The sequence below is a fragment of the Mauremys mutica genome, chromosome 1, assembly GCF_020497125.1.
Source record: "Mauremys mutica isolate MM-2020 ecotype Southern chromosome 1, ASM2049712v1, whole genome shotgun sequence".
Lineage (NCBI taxonomy): Eukaryota > Metazoa > Chordata > Testudines > Geoemydidae > Mauremys > Mauremys mutica.
The window spans coordinates 75,908,056-75,936,028 of record NC_059072.1 but is presented as its reverse complement, the minus strand read 5'-3'; the positions used below and the strand labels follow the sequence as shown (position 1 = coordinate 75,936,028).

At 38.7% G+C, this 27,973-nt stretch overlaps 1 protein-coding gene across 2 annotated transcripts in view; it reads right to left on the bottom strand.

Annotated features, from left to right (window-relative positions):
* Positions 1 to 1,038: 1,038 nt before the first annotated feature.
* The window catches only part of TMTC2 (transmembrane O-mannosyltransferase targeting cadherins 2), a 371,717-nt gene continuing 344,782 nt past the window's right edge, over positions 1,039 to 27,973 (bottom strand). For both annotated transcript variants that reach the window (XM_045002668.1, XM_045002669.1), the window contains one exon: positions 1,039 to 3,894. In XM_045002668.1, coding sequence (XP_044858603.1) covers positions 3,715 to 3,894 — 180 coding nt within the window. In that variant the 3' untranslated portion in view covers positions 1,039 to 3,714. The remainder of the gene's footprint in view (positions 3,895 to 27,973) is intronic.

Genomic DNA, 27,973 nt, shown 5'->3' with positions numbered 1-27,973 from the left:
GAGAGCGAGGAGGAGGCAATGACTAATAGCTGGCTGCCTCAAAAGCTTGCAAGCAGGGAGAGTAGGTGCCTATTTGGGGGCTCAATGTGTGGGGTGTGAAGTTGATGGGGCCTCAAGGGGGAATGATGAGGTGAAAAGCTGGGAATTCAAGAGCTCAGGAGGAGGGTATTTACAGGCCAAGGGCCATGGAGGTTCTGCTTCATGACTCTGAGGTTAGTCTCCAGTTTGAGTCATCTGGACAACCTATGTGCAGAGAAATAAGCTTTGCTGCCTCACTGAAACCTATATAGGCAAAGTGTCCATTGTCTCTAACTCACCTGAAGGTGGGGCCTGAGTTGCTCAGATAAAAGTGAGGCATGATGGTAAAACGAACCGCTGACAACCACTGACCCACCATCCAGTATAACCAGGCCACATTACTGAACACTTTTCAGACTATGGAGGAAATCCTGCCCTCATCCATCTGTTGGTTCATAAGACCCTGAATACTGCAGACCTGGGAAGTGGGAAAGCTGATGCCCACTGCACTAAGGAGCCCAGCTCTGCAGGGGCTGCCTGAATGAATAGGTTTTTGGCACACATGGTGGAGTATATCCACTGGCATAAGTCTCCCATGTAGGGGAGCAGCAGCGCCTTTAGGACCTGTTGCAGTCCTGAGGCTATAGTAGCAGCTGCGCTATTGGTGAAACCATGCCGTGGAGGACAATGATGACTGCCTCCTCAGTGCAAGGCCATATGCTCAGTTTGGGACCGGGATTTCACTTATGTGAACAATAACACATTCACCAACTGTGCCATTTGTGACCTGTTTGAATGTCTTTTTAAAAGTCAGTGCAGTGTAGTAGAATGCCTAGCTCCAATGGACTTTTACGCTGCTGCAATCCTATCTAATTTTGTATCAAAAAGCACACAGTCATTAATTTACAGTCATTAAAAATGCAGTTAATATAAGTTATATTCCAGTAACAGATCGAGGCTTGCACAATATGTATTTGTTATCAATGCTTTATTATTGAAAACAAAATTGAAATTCTCTTAGCTGGCACAAACAATTATTTCTACAAAAAGGAAAGCCTACAAATCTTGATAATTTATACAAATAACAGTTTTTCAAAAAATAAAAATTTAATTGAGTAAACTTCCCTTGTGCTCTTTCATTTTTTTTAGCACTGTCTGCAATAATCCACCATAAATCCCTGAGCAGAGACACATATTTTAAATACATTTTTAAATGATTCCAAAAGAAGAAAGTTAGGTCCTATATTGAAATGTGTTCAGGGACATTCTTGTTAAACTTCCATTAGTTCTCTTTTCTTTCTTTTCTTGTTTTTTTTTTTAAACAGACAGTTATCAATGCTACTATGAAAATATATCACCTATGAGTGTCACTCTGTTGTGCAATGAATAACCACTAAACAAGAATGAACACATGTTAAAAGGGAGAGACAAAGAATATAGTGAAAAGTTATGATCACCAAAGTTTGATGACTTAAAATAAATAAAGCTGCAGAATACCACAGTTATATACTGAATTCAGTCAGCGCCTAATATCTAATTTATTTTTACAATTTTTCAGAAACGCAGTGAAAGGTGGAGAATAAATTCCAGACACCATTTTATTTTTCCATTGGCTTCAACGGGTGATGATGAAAAAGTTGAAATTCAACTTTTAAGCATTCCATGTTGCTTTCACAGCCATATTGTTATTTGACAAAAGGTTTGACACTTTCTTAAGAAAAAAAATGCAGCCCTTTTGGTATCCCCATTGTGAACCTAGTCATTAAAACATAGCATTGCTAACTGGAGAGAAAAAGACAAAACACTATAACAAATTGTGACTATACCAACTTTGAAATAGTTACTTCTCAATATCCTTTAATACAGATCTAAAACTGTAGTGTGTATGGGGAGAATGTACAATAAATGCAGTTGTCACTTTTCCCTTTAAGTACACATGCTACCCACATAAAAATGCAGCAAAAGCCAAATGAAGAAGATAGCAACAGTTGCAGACTACTGGCTTAATGAAAGAAAATGCTGCTGCAGTTGAGTAATAAATAAATAAATACCATACAGCAAACTATTCTCCCAGAAGTACACAGCAATGGAATGGTGCTCTACAGTTAAAAAAGATTTTTCATGATAAAAGGTTTTAACAGAGCCTGAAGAAGCTTGCTTCAGTTAAAGGTGCTCCATCACATAATGTGATATTTACCACTTGTGAAATGAACATCGAAGCAGATATCAACAGGTCATTAAATGAAAAAGTAAATTTTCTTATAAATTCTAGTACTTTTTTCCAACAAAAGAAAGCAGTTACCAAATGGTTTGGGAAAACATAGACTAAAGCTTCAATAGGCTGCAGCTCAAAATAAATTATTTTACAATTATTTTTATGAAGAATAAAACAATAATAAGCCCAAATAAAAATAAAAAAAGCTAGAAATGTAACAACTTTGTTGTAACTGTGCATGTCAGAAAACAAAATGGATTCGTAATATTTGGTTAGACTCCAAGTAGATAATAGTTTTAAAAATGAACACTATTGTCAAAAATACTCAGAATAATTGGCAACCATTGTTACACACTCCTGTTAGTCTACAATGTTGTGCAGATTCTCTGCTAGCTTCTAAAAGTCAGTCCCTTTAACTAGTTGCTGCCCTGGGCAGCACATTACAAAAAGCTCTGTTTTAAAAAAAAATTCTGATAAGCTTCATTTGTACCATTTCTAAGTATCAACACTTCCAAACTCACTCTGGTTGAATTCTTGCAAAAATAATGCAAGCTGAACAGCATCTAGATGTCCAGTCAAAAACTTGACTTATCTGACAGTAACGTGAAAGGAGTAAAACACAGTGTCCTATAAGGTCAAAAAGAACTTCTTTTTAAGGTTACAGCCTGACCACACTTTTTTGATATCTGGGCAAACATGTTTTCTGTGTAAATATGGATAATGCATGACATTAGTGACAGCTTCCAGATTCTTTTATACTGGTCCAATGTCACACACTGAGCTGGTCCTTGCTTGTTCCGTCTAGGACAGGCAAAGCAAATCATACTCAACTGAGTATCTGAAGTAAACTACATCAAAACTCTTAACCGTCTGAGACAATAGGTGCACTTGTCAGTAAACAACTGTCAATACTGTGATCTAACCGCAAGTGACAGGTATTTAAAAAAAAATGGTTGTGTCAGTCTGAAATTGATAAACAGGTGGTCCTAAAGAGAGATACAGCAGCATTAAGACAAACTGCAAACACATTGGATTTAGCGTACATTTTAATGAGTTACAGTCTCAGCAAATACTTTAAGCTAGTATTATCTTTTTTACTCCCATGTGGCTGGGTGTATGCTATACAGTTCTCCCTTAGTGTTTTCAGGGCAGTATAATTTTCAAGAACTCACATGAAAAAGAGTAATATGGGATTAACTGTGATAACTTGTCAAGTATGCCAAAATACCCCCCTTTAAGTGCTATGGTTTTATTTTTTATTTTATTTTTTGTAATACTTGAGTCCTTTGTGAAGCATCCAAAGAATCTCCCTTTACTTTTCTGGCAACAAAAGTTATGCCAAAAACCAGAATAGGTTCTCCTAGCAGCAATTAAGACCCCCTGACCCTTGCAGTCAAGTCCAATGAGAGCTTTGATCAGATAACTTCCTGGAAGTTTTGTTCTGGATTTGAGTCAATTTAAAGAAAAAAGTTTTTTCTTTGTCATGTTTTAGACGTCTTTAAACCTTGTTTTTCCATGATATTCCACAGTTTGCGAAGATTTGACTGTGTGATGACATCGTCTGGCTTAAATTGGAGAGCACGGAGGTAGTTTGCTTCAGCATCTCTGAGTTTACCATTGAGATGAAGAATGGCTCCAAGATTCATCAGGGCAGCCGGATACTGGAACAAGAGAAGGGAGGAAAAATATTGAGTGTATTTTCAGGGTTTTTTTTCAGACAGTCTTGATCCACTTAAACAAATTATTCCCTTATGTTTGCAGGCATTTTATGGAAGCAATTTAGCAATTTAAACAAATAGAGATAACAAGAAAAAGTTTTTGAACAGCTGCTAACTGTGTACTTTGTGCTTTAAGCAGGACAGGCTCTGGTGTCTACATGCATAGACTTCTTTCTTTAATGAGAAAACACAGATCCCATAAAAGCTTTACATGTGGTAACGTCGGCATACCGTAGTTTCCAAGAGAAAATTCAAGTAGTCCAACAGCGGATTGAAGAGAGGAATTTAATTTTAATTCGACCCAATGCCAATAAAGAGTTTATAATCGGTGGGAATGGCTAACACATTGGAATGCCTGCCCCTCTTTTTCAATAAAAATGTCTCTTCAGATTCTAAAGACATATATACAGATTTCAAGGATACCCATTTTAGATTCTTCTTCATATGCACTCAGTGTTATGCCAGACTTCGATAAGTCTTTCTTTATGAATAGCTGGATAACCTTAAAATTGCCACTGGCAAAAACTAATGACAAAGACGTCATTGTTTTATTGGGCATAAAACAATAAATTAACAAGCCCTCGGATCCTATCCTCCCCACCACAGGTACAGAGAATCACCCAAAACTACCAGCAGCCACCCACGCGTAGGTGGGCCTGACAGGCACACAAGGCAGGCAAGCAGCTCCCTCCAGTTTCCTCCACAGGGAACCCTACCCTCTTCACCCCCTAGACCACTGGAGGTATCCCTGGGCACCTGGGGGAATGTGCAAGTACCAGTAAAGCATTACATTTCAGTGGAAGCATAGTCATTTTATTTACCACAACAATAGATCTTGATTTTAAAGTAAAAACAGATACTAGACAAAGTTCAACACAAGTTGTCCAGATCATCCACTTTTTGGATCAGCCTCAGCACCGCTTGCTTCCCAAATTATGCAGATTGGAGCAAAGATGGCTAAGTTTTGTCTCTGAGGTTACATCTACACATGGGTAGACAGATGCACTAGCTCTGCTTGAGCTAGTGTGCTAAAAATAGTCGTGTGGCCACGGTGGCACAGGCAGCAGCTTGGGCTAGCTGTCCAAGTGTGTAACATGGGAGGATTTATGCTTTGGTGGCTAGTCTGAGCCACCGGGCCGCACTGCTATTTTTGTGCACCAGCTTGAGCAGAACTAGTGTATCCATCTAACTCTGCTAGGAAGCACCCTCCCAGCTGTTGTGTAGACATATCCTGAGGAGCAAGTGCTCCACTCATCAACACTCCCCATCAGCATTCAAAAATGTGTAAAGTTAACTGGAAACTCAGTTTCAGCCATCTCTTGTAGTTACAGTATTTATACACACTAGATGCTTGCTAATAAGATGGGCATCAGAAATAATAAGGGAGTAAGAGTATATTTGTAGCTATGTCGGTCTCAGGATATTAGAGACAAGGTGCATGAGGTAGCTTTTATTTGACCAACTTCTGCTGGTGAGAGACAAGCTTTTGAAGCTTTTCTTCAGCTCTGTGTGGCTCAAAAGCTTGTCTCTCTCACCAACAGAAGTTGGTCCAATAAAAGCTATTACCTCACACACCTTGTCTCTCTAACGGAGAGAAGAGACAGAAGAGACAGCTGTCTCTCTCCTACTTGCTACATACCAGTGTTGGTCTCCCAGAGTGCAAGCCTTCCCAGGATGCTGTGATAATGGGAGGGCATTGTGATTAGGTTTTACATACCTCCCACACAACTATTCAGATTCACCAAAGTACCTGTAATTTGAATTTTTCCACCTGAAATGTAAACCTCTCCTCTCCACTAGGAGATAGGAAAAGCATTTTAAATTCAATCTAAAGCAACGCTTGCACTAGGAAACTGAAATAGAAGACCACTCTCTGAAATACACTCTACACTATGCTCTATGTTTGCCTCTTCTGTTCCTTCCTGCTTACTCTCATCGGTTAAGAAAACAATCCCACATATACTCAATTATGAGTCAATCTTTCAGAGCCATTAGGTTTCAGTGTGTTCAAAATTAAGCAAAACAATGTAAACATCATGATGCTAATCTAACTACTTCTGGGTTTGGTTTTTCTTGCTCAAACATGACAAGTTATTTTTGCCCCTGAATCACTTGCCCAGGTCTGTATTAAATGCCAACCAAAGCAGGAAATTCTGCTATTTGTGAAGCATCTCCAACTATTATATTTCCATTCATACTCAGTTTGGAGAAGGGAAACTGATATTTGAGCTTCTGAAGCAATCTTGTTTATGTATAATATATATCAACCTCCTCATTACTATCCCATGCTCCACCAGTCTACAGAATCAATTATACTGAAATTAATGGAACTGTAATAAACTCTTTATAAGTAAGTATATTTTGGATAATGACAAGAATGATGCAGCAGAACAACAGCTGAACAGCTGCATTGTGAATAGACGATTCTGTCAAACATAAGCTATCTGTACATTTCTTTTTTTTAAAAATTGAATTGTATGGTAATGAAAGGGACCTTGATACTGCAACTTGTTGCATGTGGGCAAATCCTTGTGTCTATGTGGAGTCTATTATCTTCATCTGGACTCTGTGCAGATGCAAGGGTCTGCCTGCAAGGGTCCAATTAATTACAGGATATGGCACTATGATCTCTTTTTAATGGCTCAAGTTTTGTTTTAAGATGCTACCTGAGCTTCAGTGTCAAAGCAATATGTCTTATAAATTGATACATCAGAAAGTGAGCTTAGAGACAGAGCAAGTAGGCAGAAAAGTCAACAGATATGGGTCAGCAATCCAGAAACCTGCTTGATTTCCACATGCTCCATCTGATGGAAAAGATATCAGAGAAACTCTTGTGGAGCACATTATGTTCTCAATCCAAACACACTCCCCACTGTATTACATTCTAAAGCATCCATCAACATTGTGTCTGGGAAGTAGACATTTTTTTCTTGTACTAGTTCAAGTATTGCTCTCCACTCTTTCTCCTCCACAAATGTCTAATTCAATTTATTTATGTGGCAAGATATCTAGGGCTTTAAGAGTAAAAGTTTTATTTCCATACACAGATGAGAAAATCCTTCTTATGCCACTGTCCTTTTAATTTGGCAAAATGATTGTGCTGTAGCAGACTAAAAAAGTATAATTACTGATTTTTCTTTGTTTGATCTCTCTGATGGAATTTGAAATTAATTTCCCCCTGAAATTCCAGCAAATGACCCAATAGGTTTAGCCTATTAATATTCAGGGTAAATAAATATATTTATCAATGTAAAATGAGTATGAAGTAATTCAGAAGGGAGCTGAAAAATCATGTCAACTCCTCTAATATTATAAATAAGAAAATCTGCAGGTTTCTTAAAAGAGACTAAGTGCTGACTACCTACCCACCTACTGGATTTATAGAGTATCAATCACTGCAGTATCGAGGCATCAGTGGTTTATTACAACAAACTCAGGAATTTCTAGGTGACTGATTGATTGATTATACATCAGTGTCATCACACCTGCCAGCTGTAACTGATGGGCTGGGGACAGAGAACCAGGAATAATCACTATAGTTTTTTCCTTGGATAGATTGTCTTTTATTGAAGACAGCTGATGAAACTTTTCAGCACGTTAACAAAGGCAGTTTGCAGCTACCACTCCAATAATACGGGCTTGTATCACTGTATAATAAATGACACTACCTACTAATTCAGAGACTTGAAAGGAGAAACAAGCCTTCCTTCGTTTCCTTTACGAGACAGATGCTTTATATCAAAAGAGCTGACTGGCAGTTCTATCAGAGTTATTAATGGTGTCTTTTATGGTCTGTTGGGAATGATCCCCCTTACTAGTGTTTTTTCTTGCGGTGTATTTTTTTTCTTAGCTCTTTGGAGACTAACAAAGTAACTAATGAATAACAAAATAAAAATCATGTGTTTTGCTGCCCAAAGCATTGGGTATTGTTTATGTTGGTGACAATTCTTCCAAACCGCCTCCACAATGGTCTGTGACATACAAAAACACTACCATGAACTAAACTCTTCTCTGAAAGACAGTATGGAAATCCAAACTGTTTCCAGTAAATTCCATGGACTTGCTTCATATTTACATGAATGTAACCAAGAGTAGATTTTGGCCCTATATATATATATATCAAAAAACAAAAAATCTGGGGCATCTATATCTATCTATCTATATATATAACATTAACAATTATCTGATAGATGCCCCAGATTTTTTGTTTGTTAATTCATGTTCACTCCATACACAAATCTCTAGCTCCAAATAGAATTAGTTAGCTTGTGCAGATATAAGTTAAAAACCTTTACAGATATATATAAATCCGTGTTATGCCCACATCTTGAATACTGCATACAGATGTGGTCTCCTCATCTCAAAAAAGATATACTGGCACTAGAAAAGGTTCAGAAAAGGGCAACTAAAATGATTAGGGGTTTGGAGAGGGTCCCATATGAGAAAGATTAAAGAGGCTAGGACTCTTCAGCTTGGAAAAGAGGAGACTAGGGGAGGATATGATAGAGGTATATAAAGTCATGAGTGATGTGGAGAAAGTGGATAAGGAAAAGTTATTTACTTATTCCCATAATACAAGAACTAGGGGTCACCAAATGAAATTAATAGGCAGCAGGTTTAAAACAAATAAAAGGAAGTTCTTCTTCATGCAGCGCACAGTCAACTTGTGGAACTCCTTACCTGAGGAGGTTGTGAAGGCTAGGACTATAACAGCGTTTAAAAGAGAACTGGATAAATTCATGGTGGTTAAGTCCATAAATGGCTATTAGCCAGGATGGGTAAGGAATGGTGTCCCTAGCCTCTGTTTGTCAGAGGATGGAGATGGATGGCAGGAGAGAGATCACTTATGTTCTTATGTTATGTTCTTGTTTCAATTTTTAAAAGTTCTAGCCTTCCCACTGGCTCTTTTGGCCAGATGCTCACTCACTTCCTTTTACCTATGCATCACAATGACTTTTAACCTTTTACAGGTAAAGCAAGTAGAGAACAGCTACTAAGAGGGATTTTATAGCTAACTGGCTGGCTGGGTCCATAAAAGGGAGTTATCCCCCCCCCTACCTCATTTATCATAATATAGGATTACTTCATCTACCACTAAAACACAGCTACTTCTGGGTGATGCAGACAACAGCACTAATCAACAGTTTGAAGACAGAAGTGAAAACTAGAGCCCTTGTTTTGTTTCTTCAATGGAAAATCTGTCCAGCTTCCACTCTTTAGCTACTGACCCCACAGCCGGAGATGGTATAGCTTCTGAGTTTCAATTAAATGCCTTGTTTAAGAAAATATCCTAATGCGCACTTCAATAAATTCATGATCTGGTTCACCTCTGCATTGATTGCACTGCACTGATTTTTATCTTCCTCCATTTAAAACTTTCACTGAGTATTCATCCTGCTTTTCTTCCCTTGCTTCTCCCCTATTACGCCTGCCTTTAATGAATTTTGGGAGTATAATTATGTTCTTTATATTTAAAAATGACATCAAAATTGTTTACCAAATATTGCAATCAGCATGGCCAAGCCAAAGCTGATGACATCACTGCTTTTACAGAGCAATCAAATCCATTGACCTTCCAGGACTGATTGGAGAATGGTTCCTTAGCTTCAGGGGTGCACAGTGAGGTGTTTTATTTTTAAAGTGCATTTAAGGCATCTTAAGTTGTTCTTTTAAGCCTTTCTGTCAAATAGAATTTCATCCTTTGAAAAGATACAGAGATGCTCAAAGCAAATATTTTATCTTAAGCCTTCTTGGTTAGATGTTGCTGAAATATTCAGATATTTCAGCTTCATAATTGAATACACAGAGTAGCTTGATAAAGCCCAAGTGATAAAACAGAAAATAAACAGATTTAGTTGTAGTGATCACTTTTAAATATGAAAACTAAGCATGGTGAGCTGTTTTATCATGTCAAAGACCATGTTATAATGTGCTGTCATGAATTTTTATCCTCCTACAGCAGTGACAAGGATTTTCATTTGAACTTCTATTACTGGTGTCATTGCCATAGTGCAGTGTGCTACTTTCTAAGGCAATCAAAATGTCAACAGCTCTGTTTTTATTATTATCGCTGAAGATAACTGTGCACAACTGAATCATTTCAAATCTGGCATTTATTTTTGACAGACTCCAAAATGTTACTTCTAAAGTTAGACTGTGATCTAGAAGTTGCCCTCATGTTTCAATGACGCTATTTTAATGTGGCGCTGGATTCTGCAAACTGATCCTTCTTCCTACATGGAGTCTCACTTAAGTCAACAGGAATCCACACAGAAGGAAAGGTGCAGGCATGTGGCTTTATTTACAGGATGGAATTCTAGAGTTGCCAGATGTCCCAATCTGCAAGTGATAGTCTCGCTCTCAAATATAAACTCCCACTTCCCATCTGCCTTCCTATACAGGAGCGCTGCATATGTAGCCCCTGAACCCCTGATCTATTCCTGACTCTTGCAGTGTCTCTAACTAGTATTCCACTCCAAGCTGTGCCTGAATTATATTAATCAGGCAGAACACTAATCACAAACATGAGTAGTCTGTGATGGTATCAGAGTTACATACAATGGATGTTCTACAGAAAGAGAGGTGCAGGAAGAGGAGAGTTAGAGAAGTGAGATGAAAGAAGTGGATGGGATGGAGAGGTGGAATGAGAAAGAGAGTGACTAAAAGTAAGGGGCAAAGAGTTCTGTGGCACCTTACAGACTAACAAACGTATTGGAGCATGAGCTTTCATGGGTGAATACCCACTTCACCCATGAAAGCTCATGCTCCAATACATTTGTTAGTCTATAAGGTGCCACAGAACTCTTTGCTGCTTTTACAGATCCAGACTAACATGGCTACCCCTCTGATATTTAAAAGTAAGGGGTTAGATAAAATAAGTGAGGATGTAGTGGATTGGGGGGAGTTCCTGCAGTTCTAATTTGACCAAATGTGTGTTCTAATTAGCAGAACTTCCTAGATGGCATTAAACAGAAACGGGCTCAAACAGATTAAACTTTGGGGACGCCTGGCTCCAAACCTAAATGTCATGACTCTGGCCAATATATACAGCTGGCCAAATCCAAATAACAAGCCTGAACTCTGTGGAAATGCAGATTTGGATACAATCTCCATTACTCAGGCTCAGCTATAATATTAAAGTAACTGTGAAATCTTTAGCCTGTATTCTGCAATCTGTCATTAATGGATGAAGAGCCTCTCATAGCATAACATACTTGTCATATATTTTCAAACAATGTCACAAATTAATAACTTCTGGAGGTAGCAAATAAATACAAATAACAAAATAAACAATTTTTATACAAAATAAAAACACCCTCCCAGAAAAGAACATGGGTAGGCAAAATGCATCATTTGTGCAGTTTAATCTAGCCTTTAGTCTCATAAATTAATAGTCTCAACACACCAAGTTGTAAATGACAGGAGCAAAGAGCAGCATAAGCAAACAACTGGGTCACCCTAACAGCTGCAAATAAAATGCACATACTGGGGCACATCTTCAGCTGGTGTAAACTGTCATAACTCCATTTACTTCACTGACGTCAGAGGACCTGCTCCTTAATGTCTAGTTCCAGAATATGTATGGTATGACATTTTTGTTTATATGTGTATGACCCTAAAGTGCTTTTGAAAGTCCTTAGCTGTGTACTTCTGAATCTACACACTACAGCATTTTAAGTAAAAATAAGGATGGCCTTCCATTTCCATGCGGGGAGAGGAACTTGCAAGCACACTCCAAACTTTTTGGACACTGGCTTCATTAAGGAAATTGTAGCTGTGACCTGGAGAAGAGTTCTGGAATTTGGCATGAAAATGGGAACACAAAGTACTGTAGTCTACTTCGTGTCTCAATTACCACTTCCACAAGGGACAACTTCTTAGCATAATACAATGGCTCTCCAGCCAGTGTGAGCTCTCACTCAGTCAATCTCTTTTCCACATCAACCTTCAGAAAAATATCCAATTTAGAAAAGAACAGAAAACCATTCAAAACTGAACATATATATTGTATTAGTTGGTGAAAGATATCTGCCACAGACATTTATATAAAGTCATAGCATACTGTATTACATATTGGCAAGTTATGAATGAACAAGTTACAACTATGAAGTGCTGTAGATCATATTGACAGCTTGAGAATCCCAAAAGGACATTTGTAATTTGGGTAGGTCTAGATATTTTCCCCTAATAGCTATGGATGAATTGCTTTGGTACAACAAATTTAAAATAACCTCTCAATAATCATTCTTTCAATCCATATGGAAATCATGATGAACATTTTTAGATAGCTTTTATTAGCAGTAATGAAATGATGCTAAATAGGGACATACATTATGAGTATTTAATATTATGGTTATATATATTTTTTAAAAATCACTAAATGAGTTTTCCAGATCTCACAAAGTGTTTAATTAGAAACTCCTCTTGATTTCCACCCCAAATATTTTCAGTACTGTACAGCATGCAATAATCATATCTCATTTTCTTAGCACTTTAGAATTTCATATAAATATCTTCAAATGACTTGATTTTTGTTTATAGAAATCAAGCTGCATTCTAATGTCTGCAATATGATCATTTTAATACCTAACAAAGATTGCAGTTTAAGAAGTACGACTTATTAAGCTTATTTAACAAGAATAGTCCGTGTATTAATTAGAAAGCCTACATTTCAAGCAAATGAGAGGTTTGCTAACTGGAAGTGTTGTCTGTAGTGACAAACTGTAATTGTACAGGATCTTTCAGAACCAATATTCTGTCTCGTTAAGAACACGGACTAAATGTGCACTTGCTCCACATCAACACTGTATTTCTCAACGTGGGAATAAGCTTTTCTGCTTTTTATTGAGAAGAAGAAAAACAGTTTACTGTTATTCTCTGGGGGAAAACAACAAGAACACACTTAATTTATCAGAAATGTGAGGTGTGTTAAGAAGATATGACATGGTCTGCTTAGTCTGGCAGAACACATGTGGAAGGCTGAACAGAACGGGTATGTGTATGAATGCAATCAAAATTGGTTGGTCTCTAAAAGAACACTAATTTAGTGATAATTGATAGTTATGCATTTAAGTCCACTCAATATATCAATAAGTCCCATAAACTTAAAAAAATTGCAGTTTTTACAATCTAGTACAATTTATCTAAAACCACAAAGGATTGCTTATACTGTGTCACTGAGAGACCCAAGACAAGTTACTGATCCTTGCAATCTAAATAAGGCAGACAAAGCCACAAATAATGACAACAGATCATAAGGAGAGAGGAATAACAGTAAGCAGAGGGAAGTGAATATTGTTCTTGAAGGAACAGATTCATGTACACAGGCGATAGACCTCTTTGCGTCAGCATGTAAAGGCAGTAGAGGTCTGTAAAACAATCAAAAGCAGGATTGAAATAAGTTACTTGATTTTTTTATATTTTTCATTGTGAATCTGTAAATGGGTCCATTCTGCAGGGGAAAAAAATCATCCTTTTTAAGTCCTCCCTCCCCCAGTGAAAAGATGTGCCTGATTCATTGAAAATGAGTTATGTTGAAGAGTGAAAGGTAGCTTTGAAATTCTAATTTTTGCATATTTGGATCTCTATCAGTCACTTGATCAAGATTCATAAAATGATGAAATCTGACCAGTATGAAATCACCCCTTTTTCTACTGTTGTAAAAAGATTAAATACCTTGTGGTAAACAGTAACAAGAACCAGTAGCTGTTGAAAGGGAATATTTATAGTTAGCGCTGAGGAAACCCATTTGGATAAAACCAACAGAGGCCTTTTACTTTGACTCAATACAATACTAAATTAAACATGTTTGCAGAGAAATTTCATCAAATTGAAATTGTGTATGATTTCTCTTCCTGATCCTATCTCTGTTTCCCATTCCTCTTCTCATTAACATGGACACCAATCTTGTTTTGTTTACATTTCTCGCCCCCAATTTTCACACAGACATTGAAGGGGGAAAAAGCCTCATAGTAGTGCAATGTCCCTGCCTGACAAACATGGGTTGATCAGAACTCTCCAATTTTCCAATCAAACATCAGATCAAGTTTGAAGTACCAGTTGTGACCTTCACGGATGTCAGTGGACTAAGAATGAGCTATTTAAAGACTGACTCCCACTGCAGTACCAAGGCTTCCTAAGGCTGCTGAAACCCTCGTCGGCAATGGAACTCTCAATGATTGGGGTAAGACCAGCAGAAGCAGGAGACGCTGTTTTCTCAGCAGTAGGCCCACAGCTGAGGAACTCCCCACTCATTCAAAAACAAAAAAGAGGCTGCCCATAAACCTTAGCATCTTTAAAACAGAGTTAGAGGCCCATCATCTTTGCTGCAGCTTTCCCATAGCAACAATAATGATAAAAGGAGCGACCAATCCTCCCCATCCTGACCCCAGAACATTTTATTAACATGCAGGAGAGAGGAGAGGAAAAAGCTGCAATTTTACATACTCCTGGAGAAGGGAGAAGTGGAGACAGTACTCTGATCTATGTATAAACCACTCAATAAGTTCATGCAGTGATGTGTATGCATAAGCAGATACAGACCAGTCTCACCATTTGATAATTTTGGGTGGAATCACAACAAACTACTGAATTTCCCTGGGAAAAAAGTGTTCATGTGGCACTTTTGGTCCAGAAAATCTGAATAAGTTCTATCAGAAAGCTTGACCTCAGGAGATTTCCAATACTTAGACACTAGAGGTTTTGGTGATGAGCTACTTTTATATTATTTTGATTGGTTTGTCAAGCTTTTGGTGGGGGGTGGGGAGGATATAGTTGCTTTGAACTCTGAAAACAAGCAGTCAGAATCTCACAACATACTGCATTAATTGTATAGGGATGCATAATAACATAGGGAACGTGAGACAATCATTGGTTAAAACACAGTCACAAGCACTAGGGTAACGGGTCTGGTATAAGAATCTAAGCAAAACTGGGAAAACAAACAAGCTGGCCACAAATGAGATTTATTAATTGCAGGAGGAATGTTTAGGCTAAATTTTGGGCTTCCTATTTACAGTTCACTTTTACAGCTCACTGTTGGCAACGCCACGAAGCAATTCCAACAATTCACGCTTCTACAGTTGTGCCGGAAGGAAAATAAATGCACAGTTTATCAAGTGAAGTTAAAATGATTTCAGTACTTTAGATGTTGATCAATAATATCTAAACACAGCTCCAAAACACTAGAAAAAAATAACTTCACTTTGCTGTAAACTGTGCAGTATAGAGTTGCCAAGGCAATCCTAAGGCAAAGCTAGATTAAAAAACCCTCCACAATCTTGTTAATAAATAAATATACCTTTAAGATGACCTACGGTGCAAATAATATTTTTGCCAACAGAGAGACACTAGTGAAGTTGTCAAGAGGAACCTAGGGCATAAATATTTGTTTTCTTATGATCTGCAAAGTGTAATTCTAGACGTGATTTGTTTTTCTTTCCCTCTCTTTGCTTTGCCCCCTCTCAAGATCATCCAGTTCCTTTCATCTGTACTACTAGACTGAACTGTTTTGCCTAAATTCTGTCCTGCACTCATTTTCACCCATGGGGGGCAGTGGAGCAGTGGGCAGTAAGGAATATGGCACACTGATAGTCCTCCTAGGAATTCTGTGAAATACAGTTTTCCATGTAATACATATGAATTAATGTCTCACTTGGCAGTGTGTAACCTGCAGGTGTTTTCAGTGTAGTATTCAGCAAATAAATCAACACTGCACGTTAAAATTATGGACTTACGGGTTAAGTGTGACTATTTTATTTTGATACTTGGTGTTTGAAGATTTATTAAGGCAGCAGTTCCCAAACTGTGGTCCCCGGACAAATGGGGGTCAGCCTACAAGGCGCTAGCCACTTGCCACACACCTTTAAAAAGTTATGACTTGCCCCTGCCAGTGCTGTCTTATTTGACATAATTGATCTGTTATATGGTGTCGTATACATTTGTAGTACTATGTAAGTAATAAATACTAATAACCATAAGGGGTACATTTTAAAGTCTTGTGTAGCATATTAGAGCCACATACTACTTTGAAAGTTTGTTTCTAATTGTTACTTATCACTAAATACTAGCTAATGAATATTAGCTTTGCAGAGCCTTCATATCACACTGTCTAAAGCTAATATGATTACAAGGTGCTGTCATCCTATCACCAATGTTTGCTTTTTAAAATTTGCTCTTTCTAAAAAATGCAAGAGGAAAGTTGACCTTCTGCTGAAGGCACTAGACTGGGAATCATGAGATATAGGTTCAGTACCACCAGAGACCACTGTGTCCTGCATCACAGCGACAGTTCCATCTCTGGCTCTGTGCAAAAAAACAAAACAAAAAACCTACAAAGTTTTTGGAAATGGCTATTTTTTTCAGCACTTATATCTCTACAATCCCTAGCTCAAAAGACCCCAAATGTGGATAACAACCCTACCCGGTACCCTCCTGAGGCACAGCAAATTTCAGCAGAATCCAGCTATGCATGTTGATTTTAAGAGGACTTAGAAAGGTCAACCTTTAAACAAAACTTGTGAAGCAAACTTAACCATAGTGGTGTTGCCATGACACTACAATATGCACTCTGCCATCATAGAACCTGAGCTTCCCCACCCACCACTAGGTCATGTTGAAATTATTTCCCAGTAATACTTAGTAGCTTCTCCTTGGAGCCCATGTTTATTCCCAAAAAGCAAAATTTCATATTCTGTGTGCACAAAGTGTTTTCTTCCTCTATTATGGGTAAAAGTACAGTGCCAAATCTGTGAACCATCAAAAATACACCTGCCAAAACCAAGATTTCAAACAGAACTAAAGGACAAAAGAGCTACTGACCTTTCAAAAATCGCAACAGAAAGGTTTAAATATATTTATGGGTCTAATATATATGAAGTTACAATACACAGAGGTGGAGAAGAGTTCAACTTCTGCTCTGGTAACCCATATCTCCCTAGAAATAACAGTAATTCAGATAAAATGTCTGAGAGGCACTCAATGTACCTGTATGTGAACTCACTTCAAATTTTTATTATGGGGTGGCATATTTTTTGTTTTTGTCTGAAGGGATCTTTTCTTTAATATTGGGATTGTTTTAAATTAGTGTAAGGTAGTGAGCTACTGCAGGAAGGGCTCTGTTGCAAGCCAATAAGTCAGGTTAAATACAGTTACTTACAGTTCCAGAACTGAAGACAATTATATACCGATGTACCTAAGAACTAGTGGAACTGTCTCATCTTAGTAATTATAGCTGCTCACTCTCCATTTTGAGAATATATTACAAAAATAGCAGGAATATCCATTTAAATGTATGCTTTGTGGTCCACTACAGCTGACAGTGGCATCATGTGTTTCAACTTCTCATAGACAGTGGTCCAGATTGTCCCATGGAAGGGGACTTTCTAATAGGGAAATGAGAGTTCCTCCCTCCTTATCACATCACCAGGAGATGTGTCACATCTGGCTTTAGCACCCCTCAAAAAGAAGTTAATACAGCCTGGGACTACAGCAACTTTTAACAAGTTCCCTGGGATAATGTGTGTCCCCTCCCACACACTTATCTAGCTCCAACCCATCCACTTGCCCTGTGTGGATCTTGATATATGCAGAGAGCAACTCCATATGCAGATCTCAGCAGGCACAATACAGCCCAGTGTTAAGGTGTTTTTCCTGAATGCAGCCACTTAGATATTCTATAAGAAACAGCTGTGTCAAAAGGGCCAAGTCAAAAATACTGGACAGATACAGCACATAATAGTTGTCAGAGTAATGTTATTAGTGGCACAGTAGGAGATCTTTATTGCTCTGAACAAACTCCATCTAGCCCCTTAGCACTATGGCAATAAAGATATAGAGCTCAAGGAGAAATATCCAAATAGATATAGCAACCTGCCTCTAGAAATCACTCCTAGAGTGGAAAATACATCAGCGTTGTAGGATAGATGGAAAATTAGGAAGTTATTTATTGCAAAATACCCTATTTTGGATGTAGAATTGCTAAGTTTATTTAATGAGCATTTAAATCCACGTCTTTTTCAGCTCTAATTGGATGATAAATTCATTGCATTGTTTCCAGAATCAGCACTGGAATACTCTATTAGGAGAAAACCTTGATAGATTTTTTTAAATTGAGTTCAAACAGCTGGCTTAATTTCTGAAATGCTAATCTACTGCTGAGAGTTCTATATTTCAAGGCACTTTATTTTTGACCCTGAGGGCTACATGCACAATGTGTAGACAATCCTGCTTTCTATGGGAAGTGAGGTCGGCAGCTCTGCACTCACAGTTGTATTACTACAGGACTGTGAAATGCAATCAAGTGCACTGGTCTGACTGTGATTCATCTTTTCCTAATCTGAGGAGTCCAACAAAATATAGCTTAACTGACTACTACCTCCCATCACCTCCAAAGCATGATGATCCCTTTTATATAAATCAGTATTAGAAATCTAGAATGTGACATTCCATTAATTAGTTTCAGAGACCTGCTTTTTTAATTATTCATTAAATGAGTTATACACTTTAATATAGACATAGCCATTTTACAGTTATTCTGCATTCCCATCCTGCACAATAATCTTGGGAATCTATCTATAAAGTCCTGGATAATTTACTATAAGAAACAAACCTGCTATCACAGAGACAGACCTAGATGACCTCATGATTTTTTTCAGTCTCTAATTTTGCTTATGTACCGGGCATATCCAGACATTGAACATAAAGACATTAATATATATATCCAAACTAAAAAATGGTTGATTTATAAATCTGTGGTTACCTGGGCCTCCATTCAGCAAGGTACCTGTGGTTAAAGTTTGGCATGTGCCTAACTATCTTCTGAACTGTGGTCTTGAAAGTAAAATTCAAAATAATTACTCAACTGTGAAATTTTATGACAAATTCTGCATTCTAATCCCAATTAAGGAGTCCTTAAAGCAAAATTTCCTGGTAGCTAAGTAGCAATGTGATGAGTACCTTAGAATATGTGTAACAATGGTAATAAAAATCATGCATAGTTTTGTGCAATTACGACCTTTTATGTATATTCATTTATTCACACAAGCAGATTTTGCATATTATGGTAGTATGTATTGGGAAATTTACCCCCAAATGTTTTGTTTTACATACACAGGCTTTTTGATAGAAAAATACTTTTTTATGAAGTTCTAAGGAAATCTACTCTACTGTACCACTTACACATAATAGGACAACCCAAAGATTTTCATTATATGTACTACATCCTTGCTATGAGCTATATACTATCTGAAAACATATTACACAATAGATCAGTGATCAGAAAGATTCTCCTTCTAATTAACTAAAAGCACTAAATTACTATTTTTTAAATTATTAAGATTAATTGATGGATGATTTCCTGATGAGCAAAGGGTTAATTAATATCAAATTAAACAGTCAGATTGTTTTATAATTCCTTGGTTCCCTCATTTAACTCCTTGTCAATTAACATAATTATACAAATGCTATAGTTTATACAACCTACAGAGATTAGATACACAATATAAGCATTCTAGCAATAATTAGGATGAGAAAGATTTAATATATAGCGTAAAAGGGCAAAAACTTTCATAGATGAAAAATAAAAAGTAAAGCACCGTCACTATCATATTACTTTAACAAAACAAATATCACAAAAACAAGTCTCCCTCCCTCTGCTCTGCAGAGTATTTCTGTATAAACAATTTTGCTGTTTGAAAAATAACTCTCATAATTATTGTCTCATACTTTGCCTTATATTTTTAAAAGAGTACCAGTAATTAAAGGGTTTGATTCTCTTTCAACAGGGAGGTAAATCGGGAGTAACCCCAATGGTGTTAACAATGTGACATTTGTGTAAATGAAAGATCAGGTTCAAAATGGTTAACTGAACTTGTGCAATTTAGTGTGTGTGCAGGCAAAACACTTTTTTTTGTACATTTTAGATTTTATTTCAAAGTAGTTACAGTTACTCAAGTGTGACATCCAGCCAGTGTATCCTCTTAAAATAGGAAATACTAAATTAGGGGACATCTCTTAACCAAGCCCTAATGTCCTCACAACAGGGTTCCAGTGATTGCTTTAAATAGGTTCAGAATTTGAATTTAACTGTTTTCACTGTTAACTAGACAAGAGTGTCCACAGAAAGATTTCTTTGTAAATGAAAAGAGCTTGTGTCTGTTTTCCTCGTCTATTTTTGTTCTCTTAAATTAAAGCTGAGGGCAGTCATATTGTGGTTTGAAACCTCCCAGAGTCACAGCTCGCACATGAAGTTGGAACACATGAATGTTAGGGTAAGGATCTAAGCATTCCATACTACAGAATACTGAGTTCAGTTTTAAAGTCTTTGCTTTTACAGAGCTGCTAGCCAGCATGAGTACACCTCTACCCGATACAACGCTGTCCTCGGGAGCCAAAAAATCTTACTGAGTTATAGATGAAACCGCGTTATATCAAACTTGCTTTGATCCACCGGAGTGCGCTGCCCCGCCCCCCAGGAGCACTGCTTTACCGCGTTATATCCAAATTTGTGTTATATCGGGTCGCGTTATATCACGGTAGAGGTGTATGTTCAAAGCATCATAGGGGATGATTGTAAAATATTTTCATGTATTTCCCAAAGGAAATTCAGTGTTTTCCATAGCTGAACTTGCTTTTCAAATCAAACAACTCATCTGGATATTCTACTTCAGTATAGCTGGTAAATATCCAGTTTTAAATATAATCTTTCCAAGAACCTGTCTTCTGGGAGGTACCTTGTGCCCAGGCAGAGATGGTTATGAGGGGGGATATTTGAATAAAGACAAGAGAGAGGCATCTCTTCAAGATCAAGCACACCAGCAAGCACCAATCTTTGGGATCTTCAGGCAGGCAATTGTGTACAAGGTACTGATACAGTTTAAAAGTATTTAATAGGAGTTGTAATGAACCATCACCTAATAGCTGAAGGGAAGTAGGCTGTACCCAAAGCAAATGACTCTAAGCAGGGGCCAGAGAGTGGATCAGCACTTGGGCTAAAGACGATCCAGTCAAGAGAACAGCAGGGGCAAGAACTGTGCAATTTTCCCTGCCCTACCACCAAAAGCAGGAGACAGGAGGGGAGGCATCATTGTCAGGCCTGCCCAGGAGATGGTGAGAAGAATCTGCAGCAGCTCCTTTCACTGCTGAAGTGGGATGGTGTGGGGAAGTCTCACAGGCAGATGGTATTGGTATCAGGGAACCTGGCAGATATGCATATGGTGCACATGATCCTGGCAGCTCAAGCAAGCAGTAGGAGTTTCAACACCATGGAACAGCTCATCTTTGTATTTTCTGGACATCCAGAAGCAAGTATGGGGACAGACTTGGAAGTATACATTTGTGTTCATTCCACAATTTACTGGATGCAGGACCAAAAATGGGTCACATGGTAACCTACATAGTATTGATTTTGGGTAAGCAAAGAAAGTGATGGGTTTCAGAGTGGTAGAAGGAATACTATAGAATCCACTCCTGCCCTTAGTGCTAGAACTGACATATTGGAAGCTGTCACCAAGTTTATGAAGATTGACTTCAGCAAACAGGGACTGGTCTTCAGTGAAGATGATCAGACTGAATTGCTTAAGATTCAGTCAGTCATCTTCCACGAATTCATCTCTGCTGTAGTCATTGTTCCTACCAGGATAGTTGAAAGGGCTGCCAAAGATTCAGGAGTGAGGCAAATATGGAAATCTGCTGTTTGTGCAGCACAAGGAAGAATTTACATGCTAAAGCAAATTTTGATTATATATGTTTGCCTGGGATTTTCAGGCTGGACAGAAATACATGTTGGAAAGGAGATCTGACATTTACTTTTCATTTTTCTAAATTTCTTCTTCTTGTTGTATGCAGACATCAGAGTTCAATGTCCAGGTTCAGTAACCAGACAATAGCCCTAGTATCAAGAGAGGGTAGGTACTGTATACCACCCTTCATATGTTGAGTTGAGCACTCTTCCACCACAAGAGTTATCTGCAATGCTGCCCCATAGTCACAGCATAAAGAGGCTAATCCAGTGCATAGTTGCAGCAATTCTGGATGAGTCAGAGAGTAGCACCTTGATCCTCATCCAGGATTGACAACCAGGAGGTAGGTGGAGCGGTGCACTCCTGAATTTACTTATTCTGTTAGATTATCTTTCCCACCGATGCTTCCCCTCTATAAGAACAAGTTCACTGCCTTAACATGGCGCCCGCAGTCAGAAGCAAAAGCAAAGCCAATGTAGATGAAATGCAAAATCGAAATCCAAGTTCTCATTATAAAAAGAGAAAAACAAAAGTTAAATTTATAATACTATAGAAGCTACTTATTCTGTTTTATAGGAACTTTTGTCATAAATTAAAAAACATTAGCAACAATGACTATAAGGAAGCATGCTTCTCCTAGGAGGGCTATGTAAAAATAATACAGTAAATGGTAGGGATTTCCAGGAAACTAGGAAGACAGACAATCTACTTTCAACAATTAGGTAGTTCCATATCTAGTAGAGGTTTGATTTCATCACGAAGGCTCTGATATTGCAATGAATTCTGCATGTATGATGTTGGTCATGAAATCCATATCACAAGCATTTGGAAAAACATGGCATACTGCGCTTTTTAGAATTGTTTACATATTGTATTGCATTAGCCATTTATATCAATCCTTCAAGTCAAGAAATGCTTTAGTTTTCCACAACATGATTAAGCTATCCAGTGGAGATTGTATTTGCTTTGCCTAAAAGTGAAGCTCTCCTTACCCACTCATTCTGTGTGTGTGTTGTTACAGTAAGATATTTAATCAAACCCCTTTGAAGTGGTAGAGTGGAAACAGCTGTCTCTGACAATGTGATGATGACATGAGGCTTAAAGCTGTCAAGAGCTGCAGACTGCAAGCAGCACTAGGAGGGTAGTGGCTTGCAGGTCATGGCATCTTCAAGAGGAATGTATCTAAACCAATCAGCTCAAAGTAGTGGCTCGAAGTCTCAAAGATCTGGTGAGCTTTCCTTTAATACTCCAGAGGCCATTCTTCAAAGTGCCCCTTCTTTTCAAGAGTGATGGCCAGATGTGGAGGAGCTTTTGGGGGCTATGTTGTCCAAGTTCAGTCTTTAAGAAATTAGGAATACTATACTATTACACAAATGGTGTCCCAACAAATAAATAGAAGTTAAGGTTTAATCAATATCTTATGTTCTGGAAAATGATATCAGATTAAACAAGTTTCTAGATGACTGATTTTTCCACAACAAAATTAGCTTGAAGCACATTTTTGAAGTGCCTAATAATTTATCCAAAGAATTTTCTGGTTTTGGAACATCACAAAGGAGTGATAAGTAGAAATCATCTCTAAGCACAGATCTTTCTCAGTAATATTCCCATTTATATAATGATGGGGAAATAGCTAAATGTCTATAAATTCTCTTCCTGTATTTCTTGTTGTGCAGTGGCATTTGTTATTACCAGGCTGGATTAACATTTTCCCAGTTAACACTCATTGAGAATAACAGTCACACATTTGTAGTGATTGAGAAGGATCTAATATGATTTACCCATGGCAAATAAAGATAAATAAAATAAGTATGTATTGTTCACGCATCAGCCTTGTGACAGAAAAGAGCATAAGTAGGCTGGAGCACATATACCTCATTTAAAAATACAATTAAAACAAAAACAGCATTGCATTTTTGTAGTGATTACTATAGTTGGCAGAAGTTCATGCTCTCCTGAAATCTGATTGGATGAAAATTGTTATAAGTGATATTAGCATATCTCTGTTGATAATAGGGCTGACACACGAATATTCTTAAGATGGAACTAATAAGAGGCAGAATGTTTTCTCCCTGCTTCATGGCTGTACATCATATTCTACTGCTGTTGGGCTGCATTGTCATAATTCTTGTACTCCAGGAGCATTTATATATATAAATCTCACCTGTGCTGAATTCAAGACCACTTCCACTTCAGAGAAAAAAATTCAACATTTTCGGAGGCAACTACAGTAGGAAAAAATAGCATTTCCAATATTTTTCAATACAATCATAGAGTCATAAAATATGTAGGGTTGGAAGGGACCTAAAGAGGTCATATAGTCCTTCTTCCCATGCTGATGGGGGACCCACACTCCCTGATGGGTATGTGCCCAACCTGTTCTTAAAAACCTCCAGTGATGGGGATTCCACAATCTCATTTGGTAATCTATTCCAGAATTTAACTATCTTTATAGTTAGAAAGTTTTCCCTAATATCTAACTGATCAATCTCTTCTTTGTAACAGGCCTTAAGATATCTGAAGATAGTGAACAGGTTTCTCCTCAGTCTTCTTTTCTCAAGACTAAACATGTCTAGTTTTTTAATCTTTCCTCATAGGTGAGGTTTTCTAAACCTTTTATCATCTTTTTGCTCTCCTCTGGACTCCCTCCAATTCATGAATATCTTTCTTAAAGTGGTGCCCAAAACTGGACACAGTACTTGAGCTGAAGACTCACCAGTGCTGAGTAGAGCTGCAGTTACCTCCCATGTCTTACATAAACACTTTTAGCCTTTTTTTTTTTTGCAACTGCACCACATTGTTGGCTCATCTTCCATTTGTAATCCACTATAACCCGCAGATTCTGTTCAGCAGTACTACTGCCTAGCCTTAGACAGTTATTCCCCATTTTGTATTTCTTCGATTTTTCCTTCCCAACTGAAGTACTTTGCACTTGTACTTGTTGAATTTCATCTTGTTGATTTCAAACCAATTCTCCAATTTATCAAGGTCCTTTTGAATTCTAGTCCTGTCCTCCAAAGTACTTACAACCCCTCCCAAACTGGAAATTTTATAACCATACTCTTCACTCTATTATCCAGGTCATTAAAGAAAATATTGACCAGTCCTGGACTCACGACAGACCCCAGGGAGACCTAACAGATACATCTTACAATCACAAGTTTATTCAGTGTTGAAAGTTTTTACCAGGATTTTTGAAGGATTTCATTGTACATCAACCTGATTTTTAAAACACAATCCTATTACTGTATTAGTTTGTCTATTTCAGATTGAGTGTTTCTCCTCTTGCCACCAAACACTTTTTTCCCCTCACTCTGAGCATGGAGGCTTTTTACAACTACTACAGTAAAAATGAATTAGTTCAGCAGCAGAGTGCAAAGTGGCTCAGGATGAAGAATTTTATTGCTGTAGCCTCTGCTGCTTACAGCTGTGCCCTAACCTCGTGGTAATGTACAAAACAGAATAGATGTGCAAGAAACAAATGCTCCAACAGGGATGAAATACTCTGTCTACAAAAAGTACAGTATTAGTCAAGTGAGTAACTCTGGGTGAAAGTCACACAATGTGAGACTACAGATAGCTGAACCAATTTTCACAAAACAAGAACCAGCTTGAACCTTTGCTTATCCTGCAGACTGAACAGACTATAAAGCCAGAACTGACCACTGTGATCATCTTGTCTGACCTTCTGTATAATTCAGGTCATCGAACTTCCCTGAATTAACTCCTGTACCCAGCATCCCTTACAATCTTCTGCTGGGGCATCTCACCTGTGTTTAAGTCCACGCCATCACATCTTCACTACTATTGTTACCCATGCTTGTTAGATTAAAGTTAGCACGGGTATGCCTACCCATGCTACAATCACCCCTCAGTTAGCAGTGTAGATGTACCCTAGTCTAGAGCGAATAATTAAAAGTTATGAATAAAACAGTAAGGTATGGAAAGGTGAGCAGAACTGAGACAAAAACAAAGTAAACTGATATGAAAAAGTTTAATCTGTGTAAGAATTAGGGACTGGTATCTGCCAAGTGTCATGCACCTTGTAGGGTGGATGCATGCCTGCATCACAGGCGCCAACTTTCAGCTTTCCCTGGGGGTACTCCATCCTGAAAACCCACCCCCTTCAACCCTTCCCCCAAGTCCTCATCCTTGCTCTGCCTCTTTTCGTCCCCACTCCATCCCCGCCACATCTCCTCACCCCTACTCTGCCCACCACCTGCCTCTTCCCGTCCCCGCTCCGCCCCTTCCCCCTAAGCATGCTCCTGCCCTCGCTCTGCCTCTTCCGGACGCTGCTCCTCTCCCTCCCCCCAGCACCTCCCGCTCACTGCCAACAGAGGTTGGACAAGGTCATGTCAGGCAGAGCTGGTAACATAAACCAGCTGTCTACAATGACAGACCCGGGCCCTCATCCACTTTGATACAGTGCCTTTCCAGGTGAAATGGGCTAAATGAACTCTTGTGTGACCCCTGCCAACAGCATGGGTCTTGGCTGCTCTCAAGTGGCTAGAACATATATAGAGATTAATGATTTTGTTACTGCATCCATAATCATGGGACTGATCCATTAGTTGAAGTGGTAGGTGTTCATACTTTTAGATCTAGAGATCCCAGGTTCAGTTGCTTTAGATCAGTGGTGAGCAACCTGCACACAGCTCGTCAGGGTAATCTGCTGGCAGGCCGTGAGACAGTTTGTTTACACTGACTGTCTGCAGGCACAGCTGCCCGCAGCTCCCAGTGGCTGCAGTTCACCGTTCCCAGCCAATGGGAGCTGCAGGAAGTGGCAGCCAGCACATCCCTGTGGCCTGCGCCGCTTCCTGCACTCCCATTGGCCGAGAACAGCAAACCGCAGCCACTGGGAGCTGCAGATGGCTGTGCCTGTGGACGGTCAATGTAAACAAACTGTCTCGCGGCCTGCCAGCGGATTACCCTGATGGGCCATGTGTTGCCTGCGGGCTGCAGGTTGCCCACAACTGCTTTAGATGACCCAAACAGGGATGCTGTTACACTTGTCTGTGTAGTCTCTTACCACTTATCATGCTCTACTCCCAGAGTCAGGAGTCCTGAGAATCAGGTAGTTCACAAATAATTGTATTGCCCTCACAGAGGATACTACCATGTCTTCCTGGACAGTTCCTCCAATAGCAGATGTGGCAGTGGTCTGTGCTGTGCATCTGATGGTTGTGCATTCAAACACAGTAGCTGATCCATGTTGGATGAAAATCTGTGTAAGTTAGTGTGTGGAACGTGGAATAATTGTTGAAATGACTTTATAGTGCAAAAAAATATAGATAGAGGTTAATTTGGACGTTCTGTCAATACTGGTTTTATTGATATATTTTTAGTTTTTGTATTTTGGTTAATGGGAATGGTCCCGTTAAGAACAGGGTGGAGCACAGATGGGCTTGTATGAGGAAGACAGAGCAGTGTGTTGGAGATGTGGGAACTCGTTTAATAAACCAATCTTTCCAGAAAGCAATCTTCATGCCCGAAGGTGTAGTATTAGCATTAATAGGAGGCTCAGAACATTGCTTAATAAGCTTCAGAGCCTTTTGCCTATAGGTCACCAGTATGAATCCATCCTAACTCAGTAGGAATTAAGTGTTGTGTCCCATTAATGCAGGTTTGGTGGCCCTTATACGCAATGAGTTTGGTGGGTCTTAATTCCAGCTGCCGTAGTACAAATACACCAACATCCTTTGCACTGATTGTCAGACGTAACAGAGAGCCCACGAACTTCATGGACTTTGGAAAATGAGCTGCCCCTGTTGCACTAGACCAGGGGTTCTCAAACTTCATTGCACCGCAATCCCCTTCTAACACCAAAAATTACTTCACGACCCAGGAGGGGGGACCGAAGCCTGAGCCTGCCCAAGCCCCACTGTCCCGGGTGTGGGGCCCAAAGGGCTGTGGATAAACCCATGTGCATGTTCCCCTCCAGCCTCCTCCATCCCTCCCCCCACACTCCTTTCTACCTTCTCTTCAAAGTAAAAAAAGTAGTTACTTTGCCTATGGTGCATAACAGTATGGAGTTATATCTGAGATAATAGCAACTTTGGGATTGTATTAGAACAAAACTTTAATTACAGAGAAAAAGGCTGAAAATTGTTTAAAATTTCTTATCTAGTATCTGGAACTCAGACAATCTTTCCATTCTCTGATGAAAAAGTCTGGCATTAGGAGAACCCCCCAAATGTAACACATTTGACTTTGCATAAGTAAATCTAAGCCAACCCCCACATGTCCCCCCCCCACCCCGGGCCACTGCTCCAACTCATTTAAAA